The following is a 15,733-nucleotide window of genomic DNA, read 5'->3' as shown; positions in this document are numbered from 1 at the left end:
GGTGGCCTCAGAGGTACACATCCAACGGCCAGAACATCCAACAGGACCAGCTACTCCAGCAGATACAGTAGATTCCGTTCGACCTGGGGAGGGCTGGAGTCCACCACCAGTCAGCAGCTGGTATCCTGGCGGACCCACTCCACAAGGACAACACACTGAAGGCCGCTACCACTGTCGGAAGTCTGGCGGTGCAGACAACCCCCCTCCAGCCTTCCGAGGGGAGAGTAGTTGTGGTATGCGGCAGCTCTGGACTATGCAGAAACCAAGACATTATAGTGATGCTACACACCTAGCTAAATCCTGTTATTCTACAATTATAAAGCCACCTGAAAATATGTCAGATAACGGTACCGATTTCATCTCTCAGTTGTCCTGCAAATGGAGGGAGGGGTGTTACCCCTCCCTCTCCCATCTTAAGCACCGGAACCTTCCCCTTCAACCACCAAGTTATCAGCACCACCTCAACCCTGAGGATAAAGGATCTAAACCTGCCCTCACCTGATATAATCACCCCCACACAGACTGTTGTTGTCACCAGTAATCATCAAACCTTCCCTCTTTAGTACCCAGACCTACCACTCAACCCCTCTATGCTTATCTGCCTATTGTGCTGCTCCATGGGCTATCCTGCCTGCCCCAGACAGGGATAGCCATCTACCTAACCATTGCAATTATCTATGTTTTACTGTATGATTTATCTTTAACTATCTTTATTCCTAATCCATATGCATTTATATTATGGTTAACTGTATTCTTAATCCCCCCCACCCTTTCCAGGGATGGGGGACCATGATTGCCCAAACTGACTATTGTATATGTATTACAATGCTTTTATGTTATGATTATTTATTCCTATCCATATAGTTAATGTTTGTTGTATATAGCTTTAGTATCCTTTACACCTTCAATAAAGTGACAACTGAAATAGATGTTGATTCTTGTCTAGTGAATGCTAGAGAAGCGTAGCTTCTCTATAGTAAGGTGTCCACGTCTGTTCACACTGCCGTAGTCTTTATTCGAACTCTGGTGTCTGCCATTTACCCTAGGCGGATACCACATATACAATTTATATCAAGAATAAAGAGGGTTGGTATCAGTGCTTAACAAGCACTTTGTGCGAAATTACCAGTTCGAAAAAAGTGGAGGGAAATTGTAAGACCATTAAGGTAAAAAGTGGTTTGTTACCAAGTTACTTTTTATTCATATTTTGACAATTTAAACCACAATTTTTGTTTAATAGACAAAATATAAAGCTAGGTATAAGGGATATTGAAACAGCAGCAATCCTGAATATTTTTGAATTATTACAAATATAAAAAATGTACCTTCATCTTGACAATATAATCTTGATTACATTCGTCGCATCTTTTGCAGTGGGCACAATGTATCGTATGGTGTAATAGATATCTAGCAAATTAACATCTGAACCGCTCCTTAGCTGTTGTTTCAGTTAGACATTTGAATATTAATATCATGAAATACAATCAAATTTTTTAAAAAATATCGTTTAAATCATTAGCTACTTATGAGTATTATATATAAGATTTTGTTTGTAATAATTTCCTATTTGTAGAAGAGTCCAGGTTCCAGGTTGGTACGATAAGGTTGCATTAAAAATATAACTTCCTAAAAAAAAGTAACATCTTTTATGCAGTGGTCATATTATCTATCATGCTGTCTATTCACCTTTTTATCTATCCACCTAATTATTTATACGCTTGTATATCTACCCCTCTTTAAATAAAATCATGATAGATATACATAATTAATACATAAATCCATCTATCTGTAGCTATAATAGCTGCTATCATAACCTCCATAGCAAAGCAAACATTGCCCCTATTCTATCTATCTATGTATACCTAATGGTACAAGAACTGTAGGTGTAGCTGCTATCATAACCTTCATAGCAAAGCAAACATGGCCCCTATTCTATCTATCTATGTATACCTAAAGGTACAAGATCTGTAGGTGTAGCTGCTATCATAACCTGAATGCCAACAAACATGGCCTCTATTCTATCTATCTAGGTATACCTAATGGAACAAGAACTGTAGGTGTAGCTGCTATCATAACCTGAATGCCAACAAACATGGCCCCTATTCTATCTATCTATGTATACCTAAAGGAACTATAACTGTAGGTGTAGCTGCTATCATAACCTGAATGCCAACAAACATGGCCTCTATTCTATCTATCTAGGTATACCTAATGGAACAAGAACTGTAGGTGTAGCTGCTATCATAACCTGAATGCCAACAAACATGGTCCCTATTCTATCTATCTATGTATACCTAAAGGAACTTTAACTGTAGGTGTAGCTGCTATCAAAACCTGAATGCCAACAAACATGGCCCCTATTCTATCTATCTATGTATACCTAATGGAACAAGAACTGTAGGTGTAGCTGCTATCATAACCTCCATGCCAGCAAACATGGCTCCTATTTCATCCTGTGGCAGACTTTGAGACATGGATGACCTGTTGATTACTGCCTAAAGTAGAATTTTTCTTAAAATTGATAATTCTTCTCAAAACTATATAGACTACCTAAATCTTTTATAAAATTTAGTTGTGAATCTTGTGGGGTTGTTGAAAAATTCCATTATCCCCTTTTTTTCATGTTCCCTACTCAATAATTTAACTTTTTAAAATGATCGAGTGGTAGTTGTAAATTTATTTAATGATAATTGTGATTTTCAACAAAATGCATAAGTTTTAGCATTTTTTTATAAAAATTGACTCTGTACTAAGCTAATAGTATATGGTAAGATGGATTTAATGACTTATACCTGTGCTCCTGAAATAATATTACAAGCGGCGCTACCAAACACCCATTCTTCCTAAATTCATATTTTAGATTTATACCAGGTGGCCATACTTTAGTCATATTCTTTTTTTAAAACTTAGAATATACTCTATTATTTAAATTTACATACATGTACCATGTTAGCTTTATTCTCCTTATTTTTTGACAGATTAAAAATTCTAAGACTCGAAAAAATTGCTTATAATTTGATGAGCTATCAATTGATATATTATAACTTAGATATTACACATGATTAGCATGTACTCTGATAAAGTAAAACTTGAAACTGGCTAAAATAACGATCAACCCCCCCCCCCCCCTATCCAATCCTTTTACCCCATCTCCTCTCCCCCTACTGGATGAACGAACAGACCAATAAGTGATAACCTAAATTGATCCATGTATATTGTATATTCTATATCTATTATATTGGTCTATTTGTAATTTGTAATTCAATGTATATAATTGTCTATGTTCTCAAATGATATTTTATTAAGCTAACCTGTTGTTTGTATCCCAAAATAAGATAATAAATACATCTGTTTATAGAGCTCAAACACCCTACCAACATTATTGGAACTTTCAATACCTGAATTATCAAAATAAAAAATATAATGCGTAAGATTTCGTGATTTTTAGAATTAATTTATTGAGAGGTTTAGAGATTTTTTTGCAAATCTTATGAGTTGAAAATCTTTTTTTCAGTTTGGCTTCGAAACAGATTAATTACGATGGATTAAAACCTGTTTTCAGCGTTACTGAAAAGTCATTTTTAGCATCGTTTTACAGACAATTTCAAACAAAAAGTCATAAAATTAATAGTAGTTTGGTTATTACTGGGCCTTCGGCCCCTTAGGTCTAACAAAACTGAATTAAGTCTTATAATTTTTCATGTTAAAGAACAATCAAACACTCAGGCATTTATTAAAGAAGAACTTTTGAATTGTAGTCAACATAATTGTTTGATAATAATTTTGTAATTATCATTGAGGAAACCCCATAACACAGTTATATTTACAGCTGCACTTTAAAAATGGCTGTTTATTATACCTTGACTAGCAATGGAAATGTTATAACTTGACTAAGCGTATAGAATGCAAATAGGACGACTCTAAAATACATCACTGTGTCCATATTCCAGCCATATAGCTCTCTAAAAATAACATAAAATGTAAAAGTAAATAATAGATTGAGTCTAAAGTGCAATAATGTATCAATATTCCATACAAATAACTACCTTTAATAGAGATAAATTATTTAAAATTGATAAAAATTTCCCCTCTGAACTATTGAAACACACTCTTTGCAAATATACATATCCGTCAAACATAGCTTTATAATAACATATGATTAAGAAAAAAAAGAAACAATCTATAGTGCAAAGTTGAATAATTTAGTGATCAAAGCTGTGCTGAGAAGTTCTGAAAGCACAGATCTATGTAAATTGTCCACGAAAAAGAAATTTTAAAAAAATTATTTAGATTTGAAAATACTTACCTAACATAAAGTGGGAAAAGGCTATCTTCAATTGGCAAAGGAACCTCCTAAAAAATATTAATTTTGTTTAAAATTTATTTTGAGTATCATAAACATAACCATACATTAATCATTTTAAATTTAGATTTTATTTATCTTTCTTTACAACTAAACAATCTTATATTTATCCTGTAACAATGTCGTTTGATTATTTCAAGTGGAGGAATAAAGGTTTAACCAACCAACCAACCCGCCCCCATAAAAAAAAGATCTTTCACCAATAGACAGACATAGCTTGGAGAGTATCTATATTGTAATAGTTTAAAACCTGAAGTATGAAACACCCAGCCAATAGAAGGATAACCATTCTTCTATTTCCCTCTCTTTTCTAATAACTTTTACATAACTAGTGGCTTAATTAATCTAGATAACAAAGAAACAAACAGTTTGTTGCCCTACTTAGTACTCATACCTATATCATTGCCTTGGAACAAATCCTACTTAAGAATTGTAAACCAGATGTTACTTCTTAAAATATAGATTCTGTTATAGGTTTCCTACACCACCCAACATATTGGTACATAAAATACTCTAACATTTAATCTAAACTCCCTGTTGTAATTTTCGAACACTGTTTTTTTTTATTTTAACAAGGAATCATGCAACAAATAAAAATTAGTAGTGCAGCTACTTTAAAGCAGATTCAAACTTTTTTATTTACCTTATTACCAAAACAAACCTGAGGCTAAACTACAGAAAGAAACTAATCTTTAAACAAGAATATTGTATAATACTTTCATTCAAATTTTGACAGAAACATAGATCATATTGTTATAGAGGTCCTTAGATCATATAAACCATCAGAAAGCATTTTAAAAGCATTTGAAAATGTAAGAAAAACTGGTTTCATTGGCCATTAAATTATAAAAAGTTTCCTTAAAAGGTACAGTGACTAAATCTAAAATTCTTCTCCATATTTTTCTCTCTCGCGCACTCTCTTCTGGTTTTATATTCTTTATTCTAGAAAATATAAATAACATATACTTATGGAAATTTTCATCCAAAAAATAGCTTAAAATCATGGTGAGTTCAAAATGTTTCCCGTAGATATTTTGGTCCAATTTCCACTAAATGTGCCCAACCAGTCTTGCTGCTTCAAATTTTTGGAACGATTGGGTCATAGATATATGCCATAAAGGAAATTTTTTTTAATTATTTCTCGCATCGTATTATAAACAGCTTTCCGCGGATATAGAATGTACAATTTTAAGATTAAAACCAGTTTTTCTAGCCCCGAGGTGCCGAAGGCATGGGCTTAAATACGCTGTTAGACATAGTTTTTTCGTATGGATGTGAACCGGTTCCTATCCACCGGATTCGAATGAAAACGAGAAAAAGAATTAAGATATTTTTTTAATCACAAAGAATGGCTGAGAAACCAATTTATTGTTACTCTTTTAATTCATATCCCCCCCCCCCATTCGCTTTGATTAAAACAACTGTTGCCTGCTAATTTTATCAGTGCGGGGAGGAAAGACAATGACACTGACAATCAAACTATATCATTTCGTAAACCTACCCCCAACACCCTTAAAAATCCACAAAAAAAGTATTATTTTACTTACAAGAATGTGAAAAGATTTATCTTATATTGCCCAATCCCTGTATCCCTATAATACTTAAGCAGGTAAAACTGTTCTATTTTTAGATTTCTTAAAAAGTTAGGTTTAAAGGACGGGTAAGGGGTTGTATAATAATTACAACAGTTATTTTAGGAAAGAGATACGAATTTTAAAAATATATTTAGTATAGCCATTTTAGACAGCTTTCCGCGGTTGTTAAAATGAAAAATTATAATATTAAAACTCTTCGGCCCCTTGGATTTAATAACACTAGTATTAATTTTATGATTTTTATTCTAATCCTCGTGGAAACTTGTCTGTAATATGATGCTATACATGATTTTTCAGTATTGCTGAGAATGGTTCTAATCCAGCGGATATTAATTGGTTTCAAAGCCATGCTGGGAATAAAATTTATTGGATATTATTTTGTATACGTCTATTCCTTCATATTCAAATTAATTTTAGAACAATTATCTCTTGTTTTGATAATTATATATAGGCAAGATCATCAACAATGCCATATTTATTGTTAGTTATCATCAGTTCGCAATGACCGCCAGATCTATCATAATTCTGCTCTGTATTGTGGCCTTTGTACAGGCCATTCCGAATTTTAGGAGAAGATTCGGTCAAAGGTTAGTTTAAATTCTAATATATTTTTTTTTATTTAAAGTAGTTCAACTACTCTTTACTAATGTTATTTTTAATGGTTCTCTCTGGCTTTGCGAAGCTCTGCATAGTGTCCGAAAAAATTAGCCATGTGACGTCATAAATAGAAGGGATAAGAGGAGTATTAGGATAGGAAACCCCTTAAAAAGAGATGTATCTATTGACGTCACTCGGCTAACTTTTTCGGACACTTTGTAGACCTGCTTTCTTTGCAACTAAATAAAAGAACATGCATTGTAAGATAGGCATCTGATATTTTGTTTAGATTCACATTGCCTACTATGGGCACATAAGCGTGCGGAAGGTGGAGGTAGTGGGGTGTCAACACACCCTAAAAATATAATTTTGAAAAACTGCTTCCCCTTTTTTAACCCCATTAGATACAACCCAGCCGACAGTTTCGCCAGTTTCGCCAGGCGAAATCGCGAACTTTAGCAAGGGATTAAATGCGAATTAGCAGTTGTTAGCAAAATTTTTTGTATATTTTTGCAAAAAAATTTGAATTCGCGAAAATTTTGCAAAATGTATAGGCTAAAAATTGCAAATTAGCAAGCTAAAAGTTGCTAATAATTGTGAATTAGCAAGCTAAAAGTTGCTAATAATTGCGACTTTGTTAATTAGATTTTTGAGAGAACGAAAATATGCAAATTTGCTAATTTTTAGCGAAAAAAAAAAGAAAATTTGCAAAATATTTGCGATTTTCGTCATCACCTTTTAGTATCATATGCTAAACTTGCTAATTAGCAAAATTAGGAATTTAAAATTGTTGTGCTAAAATATACAAAATCGCACTAAATCTCATATGCTAAACTTGCTAATTACCAAATTGGGAATTTAAATTTTTTTGCTATAATATGCAAAATCGCACTAAATCTCATATGCTAAACTTGCTAATTAGCAAGATTGAAAATTTTAAAAACTTGGCGAAAATATGCAAAATTGCACTAAATCTCATTATAAATTATAAAACTTATGGTGAAAATATGCAAAAACGCTTTTTTTTGGCGAATTTTTTGGTTTTATAAATAATAAAAAAACGCAAATATAAAGCTAAGATAAAAGTTGCAAAATTGCACAATATCTCAAAATGTGATAAAACTTGCTAATTAGCAAGATTGGGAATTTTGAAAAATTTGGCGAAAATATGCAAAATCGCACTAAATCTCAAAATGTGATAAACTAATTAGCAAGATTATAAATTATAAAAATTAGAGAGAAAATACGCGAAAACGTTTTTTTTGGCGAATTTTTAGGGTTGATAAAGTATACAAAATCACAAATATAAAGCTAAGATAAAAGGAGGAATGAGAAACTGTCCCAATTTTGTATAACTTTAGCGGAATAAGTTCCAATTACGTCATATTTTTCTTTCCCGAAAAAGGGAGGGGGGGAAGAAAATCTTTTCAAAAGAGATGGGGAAAACCCCCTTTTCTCCCATCTCTTTTTTCTTCCCCCCTTCCCTTTTTTTTCTTTCCCCCTTCTCTTTTTCGGGAAAGAAAAATATGACGTAATTGGAACTTGTTCCGCTAAAGTTATACAAAATTGGGACAGTTTCTCATTCCTCAGATAAAAGTTGCAAAATCGCACTATATCTCAAAATTTTCTAAAACTTGCTAATTAGCAAGATTGGGAATAAATCTAATTAGTGCTAAATTGCAATCATTAGCAATTATTAGCAAGATAGGTAATTTGCAAGTTTTCATTTTAAGTGAATTAGCAAGTTTTAGCACATTTTAAGATTTATTGCGAATTTGCAACTTTTATCTCAGCTTTTTTTGCAATTTTGTATATTTTAGCAACCAAAAAAAAAAAGTTGGCGATAATTTTACGATTTTTAGATCACTCTATCTTTCTGTGTTTGCTAAATAATCATGTCTTGTGTTAACATTAAATAAAGTAGTAAAGATTTTTGTTTGTACGTTAGGAGTTCTTAAATTTAGGAAAGCTTCACATTGGTCCTGTGATGTTATTGGGGTATTCTCCTCCCCCCCCCCCCCCGCCCCCACCAGCTCTAAGATGGCAGGGTTGCACTCGCTAGTATTTTGAAAAAATTTTGATATTTGCAGGCAAAACCACCCAGAATCCAGGGATGGATTGGCTCTAGGGCCATTCAGACAACATTTCCATCAACCTATCATCACCAGGACAGGTAACAATCAGATAATTAAGGGATAAGACAATGGACGATAAATTTATGTATGTAACCAATAATGATGAACAAAATAACCCCTTCTGTAAATTAAAACTATTGATTGAAACGTTTAGACACTTCTAGTTTAAACCAACCGATTGCTCTATAATAAAAGTACCTAAAGTTTTTATGCCAACTAATAAGATGATATGGTTATAAAAACTTTGGATACCAGAGTTATTAACTATTCAATATCTAGTCTTTTCCTGAGTAGCAATAGCATTAGAATTGTTAATGAACGTAGATTTATCGCATCCGCGGAGTGCAAAGCATACGTTTGCCGTAGAAACACGTTTTAAAAATTTCGCTAGTTCTTAATGACTAATGGCCAGTGATTTTCTATTGTTTTACATTTTAGTTTGCATTATAATTATCCGCTCTTTATTTTGTCCTTATAATAATTAATAAAATATTTGTTTTCTTCAGGCCAAGGTATTGGTAGAGGGTATGGCCCAAAAGTATATGAGGATTTTTCTAAGTAAGTATATTTTTTGGGTGGGGGGATATATATATGTTTTATCTTGGATTAATCTATCACACCTCTTTGATGTTTTAGGTGACATCCTTGCAAATAGCGACTAATTAGCCTTTTAAAAAGCGGCCGGGTCTAACATAATATCGATAAACATGCTATGTAAAATAAAAAGTTTTTTGACAATATTTACGTAATATTTTATAAAAGTTATCATTGCTGACATAATATTGACATATTAACGCAACAAGGACTTTTGCCAACATTATAACAACATGATATTTAACAGGGATACTATATTCTCCTTCATTTAAAAAAAAACAAGAATGTCAACATCCATAAGTAGCGAAGCACAAAAAATCGTGGATGGGAATGTGTAGATTTAAAGTGATTTTTTTTAAAAGGCAGTCGGACCATCATGTTTGTTTCCTTTAATCGACCGGAAATTTAATTTGGATATCTATAACTGAAAACAATTTGAAAATCGGATCATAAACACCAAAGATATGGAGAAAAATCTAAAAAATAGCCTAAAACCTGATAAAAAGTGGTCTGACCGCCATGGATGTTTTAAAGTTAATGGTGCTCCTTAATGATGAGAATGTTGTCAAAAAGTTTCAGTCTTTTATCTTTTATAGAAGCTGAGTAAATCCCATTTCCCCCATAGCGTTACGGACTGACTGACGGAGAAAGTTAATTATAGAGTAGCTACGCTACTAAAAAAAAATATCATAATACACAACTATAGTGAATGGTTAATTTTAATTTAAAAAAACTTCTTTTTTTAGATTTTGGTGTTCCAATGGATGTGATGCAAATGGAATATATTTTTGTGATTGTTTCACTTATAAGAACGAGTATTTACATGAATGCACAAAAATCAATGATATTGGACCAAATTTATGTTATATCTGGGGAAAATTAAAGCATAATATTTGATTTATACAATGTTTTGTTACTAAATAAATAAACTTGTAAACCATAATCCTATTAAAACTAACTGGATATTTGTCTGTCTGTACCGAAGGGTTTTCCTTTACGTTGAAGTCTAATATAGATCCAGAGAAGTTAATCACTATTTAACAGGTTTTTGCTATTTATGTTTAAAACGAATCCAAAAAAAGGGTTCCCTTCCAAGAGGCTTCTAGGGGCATAGTTGGTAGAGAATAATATGAAACTATATATGACAACATCCATATGAACAAAGCTCAAAATTGATGGACCTTTTTTCTACAAAAAAAAATATTATATGGAAATAAAACAAAGTGGTAAAATTGCTTCATGTATTGTACTTACATTTGAAACAAGTTATATAGATGTTATACTTTTGCTACAACCGAAAATTTTGACACACCTCATACGATTTTAAAGGAATATTTCTTTATACTTGACACTCTCTTTTGCTGAAATTTTGGATGTATTATGGATGGGTAAAACATTATCACCTTTACCCAGGACAATGATGTCCATGAGTGGCACAGCAACAAAAATAATAATTACCTTATCAAACAATACCAGAAGGAGAATGCTGCTAGGAAAGTTGAGATTATGAAGACCCAATGGTTCCCAATGTTTTTGGATACCTAAACATTAATGAGATTACATTTTAATTTCTTATGACCATTACTAAACTTTCCAGAAAATTGTGCGATATTTCATGACACACAAACACTACTTTGCAGCATTGAATTTTTTCTTTTCAAAAAAAATCACGAAACCTGTAACTTAAAAAAAGACTGGGAAATCCATGTATTATCTAAAATTGTTGTAAGATTACAAAAAAAATATCTTCCAAATCCTTATTTTGTTTTGCATTCCTTTTAAAAACTTTAAAATCTACATACCGTAACATTATAAAACATTAATTCTGATATATTAAAAAGTTCAGTAAAGAAGTAATGCATACCTAAAATTATTGAATCAAAATTCTTAGCCTAACTCAGTAATACTAAGGAAATTCTAACTCACAGGCTAGCCTAAGAAATTTAATAAGATTAGTCCTTTTATTACGTAAATCAGCTTAGACATGCCGACCGACATGATAGATAATTAGATGTAGAATAGCAAAATAATTAAAGTACATTGCTGCGCATCTAATGTACAATCTACCTCTGCTGTAAGAAGACCTCCACCCATTATCCCCGCCCCAAGCACAGCCTCTCCCATGTTGAACCGTTTTAATCCACTTCCAGGGTCTTTCTTTGATAAATCACTTACATAACTAAACAATCACAAACCGAAGAATCAAAAAAAATCTTAGTAAAGTAATATGTGTTTTTTGTATGAAGCGTAAGACTTCAATAACAGATGTTGAGTTTCAAGTAAGTTTTCGGTGGGGGTTTTATGCTATTTTATGTTAAGAATTAAGGATTGTATTAGGCTATTTTCCTTTCTACCCCAAACCTACCATTTCGAATACATAGGCCATAGATGATAAGGGTGAAGCTGCTAGTTAAGGGGAAAAAGTGTTATTAATTCTAAGCTATGTATCTTTATTGGCTGAAAAAATGTAGCTACTTGACTATTAAAATGCAAGATTTTTAATATTGCTGCATTTGATGACTTTGTAACGTAAAAAATTGAAGTAAAAAATAGCTAAAACAAAATTGAAAATGGATTTCTGATGATAATTGTAGTGTTGCTACAATTCATACAATAAAATTAGGCAGTCTACTAGATAAATTCAAAATAAATCAAAAGCAAAACCTGAAATTTAACAGGAAAAAGTTATAGGTTCCGCCTCCAAGGCCAGTTAATATTGCTACCATATAAAAATACCAGTATCCAAAATCATAACTATCAAGAAATCTTGTAAAATTTATTATACTTTGAGTGAAAAAGTTGGGGAGCTTAGTTTTGAAAATTATTAACATAGATTTAACCACGACCACTTATCAATCTCAAAAAATGACAACCTCCATAAAAAGCAAATAACAAAAATCATGGATGGAGAAACGGATAATGTAATCAAATAAGCATATATGCATTAGTCATAAATAAAGAAAAAATCACGAAACCCTTCTTAATTGTTTATTTTACATGTTTAAATTTGAAAATTTTTGTAGCGTTACGGACAGACTAACGAAGGCACAGACAAATTGAATTATAGAGTAGCTTCGCTACTAAAAAAATTATTAATGCAAAATACATTACTTTCACATTTATGTAAGTTCTTAGAGAGTTATTAATTTCACAGGTAGGAAGGAAACGTTAGACTTAAATTACTCTTGTAACCAAGTTAACTTATTCGTTGACTCAAAAAGACATAATACTTTTGTCAACTTTTGATTAGTGTCCAAATTTTTCAAGCAATAACTTTAATCTACAAAAGGGGTCATTTTCTTTGTCATAACAAGGGATGTACAATTTACATCAAATTATCGTTCATTGTCTTATCCCTTTAGCTCCCTGAATTTTCCAAGATTTTCCTGGTATCAAGATAATGATAGAGAACAAAAAGAAAATATGCTAGAGTGTTGAGACCAAGATTCCATAGCATAAAAGGTTTTCTACCATAGGCATCTAAAATTTCAATTTTGAATTTGTCGTAATTAAACATATGAGGGAAGGCAGTTTTAGTTGAATGGATATTTACATTCTGCAAGGATTCGAACCTTCAATGTCAAGTCAGTCTTAAAATTCAACCGATATTGTTCTTCTTTGCATTAGAAAGCTTCCTATTGTCTAGAAAAGGAGTATAATTTTTTGGGGGGGCAAGGGTAACTACCTTCCTAAAAAAAATCTCCTCGAGAAAAACATTCCACAAGTATTTTTTAAAAACTTAATTTGAAAAGCAGATTCGACTCTCCTCTCTTTTTTTTCAATTGCTGCCTAGAGCTACTTGACGAAGGACTGCTAGTACCTGATAATGGACCAAAGAAAACCATCATTGCCGCTGATATTCCCAACTCTGTTGAAACCAAAGTGCTGATTAGAGAACTTGTCCATTCTTCTATTTGTCCATCTGTTGTGTTTGTGTTGCTAAAGTCAAAATGCAATTAGAGTTAGATAATATTGCTTTTTTAACTTAATAAACTAAGGCTCACAAAGGTTCTGAAAGATGCCTTTTTTTTGCAGTTGACTAGTAAATAATAAAATTTAACAGCCGCCAGATTTTTTAGAGAATCTGAAGCTGTCGTTTCATTTATCAACCAACAGCATTTATTTGTTGCACCAGTCATTTCTTATGAAACAAAATATTCTTACTTGTAATGTTGCTGCACTTTGTCAATGTAGAAGTTCTGCTTTGCAACGCTCCTAAAAAATCAAATTAAACAAAATTCATAGAAAATTTATCAATCGCCTTCAAAACTTTTATTGTAGTTACGTAATCTATATTTATATTGAATTGCCGTAGGATTTAAATGCTTTTCTAGGTTTTTTTAAAAGCTCTAATATTCAAAGTTTCTTTGAATTTCGATGATTTTTTATGAAATACTGGGAGATTTAAAATAAAACTACTAACTATTTAATTAAATCATAAATCAGGAATGTTAAGCTAAAAAAGGAAAGAACTAAGAAAACATGAGTAGAGCACTCGCTGGGAACTAAAGGGGGTGCGTAATGTTGACACTCTACTTTTAATTATAGTTTAAAAACAAACCAAAAATTTAATTAGTTGGGGGGGGGGGGCTTTTTTCAATGGACGATTTTGTGTGAGTTTAACTCATCCCTTCCCTAGACCTATAAAAAGCTTCACTGTAAACGAGAATATTATCAGTTTAGCGGTTAGCGTAATCATTTGCAAAACACAAACGGACAGACATGCAAACACGCGCTTACTTATATGAAAGAATATATTAAAACCACAGAATAATTGATTAATGATTCTTACGTCTGTAGAGTAAGTCCAAAAGCGACCAATATCGGCTCAACATGGATCCACCGAGTAATAAAGCTTATTATTGACATTCTAAAGGTTATAAACAATAGCTTGATATATTTTTATTTTATTGGTTATTTAGATGATTAATTAATAGTCACATTCGTTTAGTTATGGCCATTTTATCTGAAATTAAAATATAATTTGTTGTGGCTAGGTTGAATTCGACCTTCCACTTCCAATTTTAGTTTTAAAAGAATATTTTTTGGGAAGATATTTCTTCTTGGGGTTAATTTCTTGGGAAGAGTAGCCACCCTTTCAAAAAATAAATATGAACTTTCCCTGGACCTATTAGAAGCTTCACTGTATAGAACATATCGGTTTATCGGCAAGGGAGATTATTCATGACAGATAATTTTCCCTTACTCGCTTGCTTTTAAGCGTTTCGACGCACAGAACTATACAGATATACCCTAATTATTGAGTGGCTTTTATTTCAACAAACATTAAACTCCACTTAAAAGTATAAACTGAAGATTGTATGAAATGATAAATCAATATTTTCTTAGTTTAAAAAGATAAGAAAATCCTAAACTTAATGTGACCACAAAATTTATTAGAAACAAAGATAGATAGATAGAATTAGGTAAATACAAGAGTCTAGAGACACATTGAACCTTGGTGGGTATCAAGTTCAAGTCATGGCCACAGCGCGTCTTAGTTAGCCCTTTGCTGCCAATATCATAAATATAGAGTAAGCATGGGGAGAATGTCTTTACAGATAAACCGGTGTATTATACAGAACTAGGAGACTACACCATCATATAGCTTTTTAAAGTGAATATAACATTTTCGCGCTCATTAAAAAAATATTGTTATAAACCTGGCATTTAAATAATTTTTTTAATGTGATTAATATATTTATTTCCATATTTATATCCCTGTATACCTTGACACACGAATAGATGTAAGCTTATGATTATTTGTACAGTGTGTTTTTTTTATGAGAACTTTTTTGAAAGCAATTTTACCCCACTTATAGTTATCAGAATTTAATGATTAATGGCTTATTTTCTTCGTTTTTGAAGCAATTAATAGAACAACAAAAAATATTTCAGTTTTTATTTAAAAAGTACAGTAAAATCTAAAATTCAAAACTTAGGTGTCACCATCTAAAAATGGTTTTAGCGCATTTTTCTTATGCTCAAATATGCTAAACACTTTACAGTTGAGATAGAGAGCTAAAAATGTATACAGATACTATAAGGGACATGTACTAGAACATATCAAAGTTTGAAGGTCATATCTCAACCAGGGAGGGAGTATTGGCCCCCCAAAGTCGACTACAGAAAATCCATTTTTTAAAGAAAAATGCGCTAAAACCATTTTTATATGTTGACACCTAAAATAAAAACTGAAATATTTTTTTGTTGTTCTATTAATTGCCTTAAAAAAACAAAGAAAATAAGCCATTAATCATTAAATTCTGATAACTATAAGTGGGGTAAAATTGCTTTCAAAAAAGTTCTCATAAAAAAAACACACACTGTAGATACAGTGTTATTTAAATAAGTACTTTTATAAGTTTTTTTATTTAAATAGTTTTTTATCGCATCGTATTATAGACAGCTTTCCGCGGATATTAAAATGAAAAACTATAAGATTAGAA

The 15,733-nt window shown here is 31.9% G+C and overlaps 3 protein-coding genes across 3 annotated transcripts; 1 reads left to right on the top strand and 2 right to left on the bottom strand.

The window, feature by feature from the left end:
* Window positions 1–1,177: 1,177 nt before the first annotated feature.
* LOC145319386 (uncharacterized) lies at window positions 1,178–12,053 on the bottom strand. The gene is made up of 12 exons (XM_080161503.1): window positions 11,949–12,053; window positions 11,352–11,463; window positions 10,743–10,825; window positions 5,223–5,305; window positions 4,614–4,675; window positions 4,307–4,353; window positions 3,860–3,962; window positions 3,312–3,398; window positions 2,793–2,843; window positions 2,381–2,495; window positions 1,566–1,626; window positions 1,178–1,288 (listed from the first exon to the last, which is right to left on the bottom strand). The coding sequence occupies exons 1-12, from the start codon at window positions 12,008–12,010 to the stop codon at window positions 1,234–1,236; spliced, it is 921 nt and encodes a 306-aa protein (XP_080017629.1). The 5' UTR covers window positions 12,011–12,053; the 3' UTR covers window positions 1,178–1,233.
* On the top strand, window positions 6,424–10,227 carry LOC145319387 (uncharacterized). The gene is made up of 4 exons (XM_080161504.1): window positions 6,424–6,545; window positions 8,646–8,728; window positions 9,197–9,248; window positions 10,031–10,227. Exons 1-4 carry the CDS (start codon window positions 6,460–6,462, stop codon window positions 10,179–10,181), a joined length of 372 nt encoding a protein of 123 aa, XP_080017630.1. The 5' UTR covers window positions 6,424–6,459; the 3' UTR covers window positions 10,182–10,227.
* A 589-nt stretch (window positions 12,054–12,642) lies between the features above and the next one.
* Window positions 12,643–14,246, bottom strand: LOC145320126 (uncharacterized). The gene is made up of 4 exons (XM_080162566.1): window positions 14,077–14,246; window positions 13,449–13,499; window positions 13,105–13,223; window positions 12,643–12,764 (listed from the first exon to the last, which is right to left on the bottom strand). Exons 1-4 carry the CDS (start codon window positions 14,151–14,153, stop codon window positions 12,643–12,645), a joined length of 369 nt encoding a protein of 122 aa, XP_080018692.1. The 5' UTR covers window positions 14,154–14,246.
* Between the last annotated feature and the right edge of the window lie 1,487 nt (window positions 14,247–15,733).

The sequence above is a fragment of the Acartia tonsa genome, chromosome 5 (assembly GCF_053477335.1).
Source record: "Acartia tonsa isolate MP-2025a chromosome 5, ASM5347733v1, whole genome shotgun sequence".
Lineage (NCBI taxonomy): Eukaryota > Metazoa > Arthropoda > Copepoda > Calanoida > Acartiidae > Acartia > Acartia tonsa.
The sequence above is the reverse complement of the archived record's forward strand: the minus strand, read 5'-3'. Positions and strand labels throughout refer to the sequence as shown.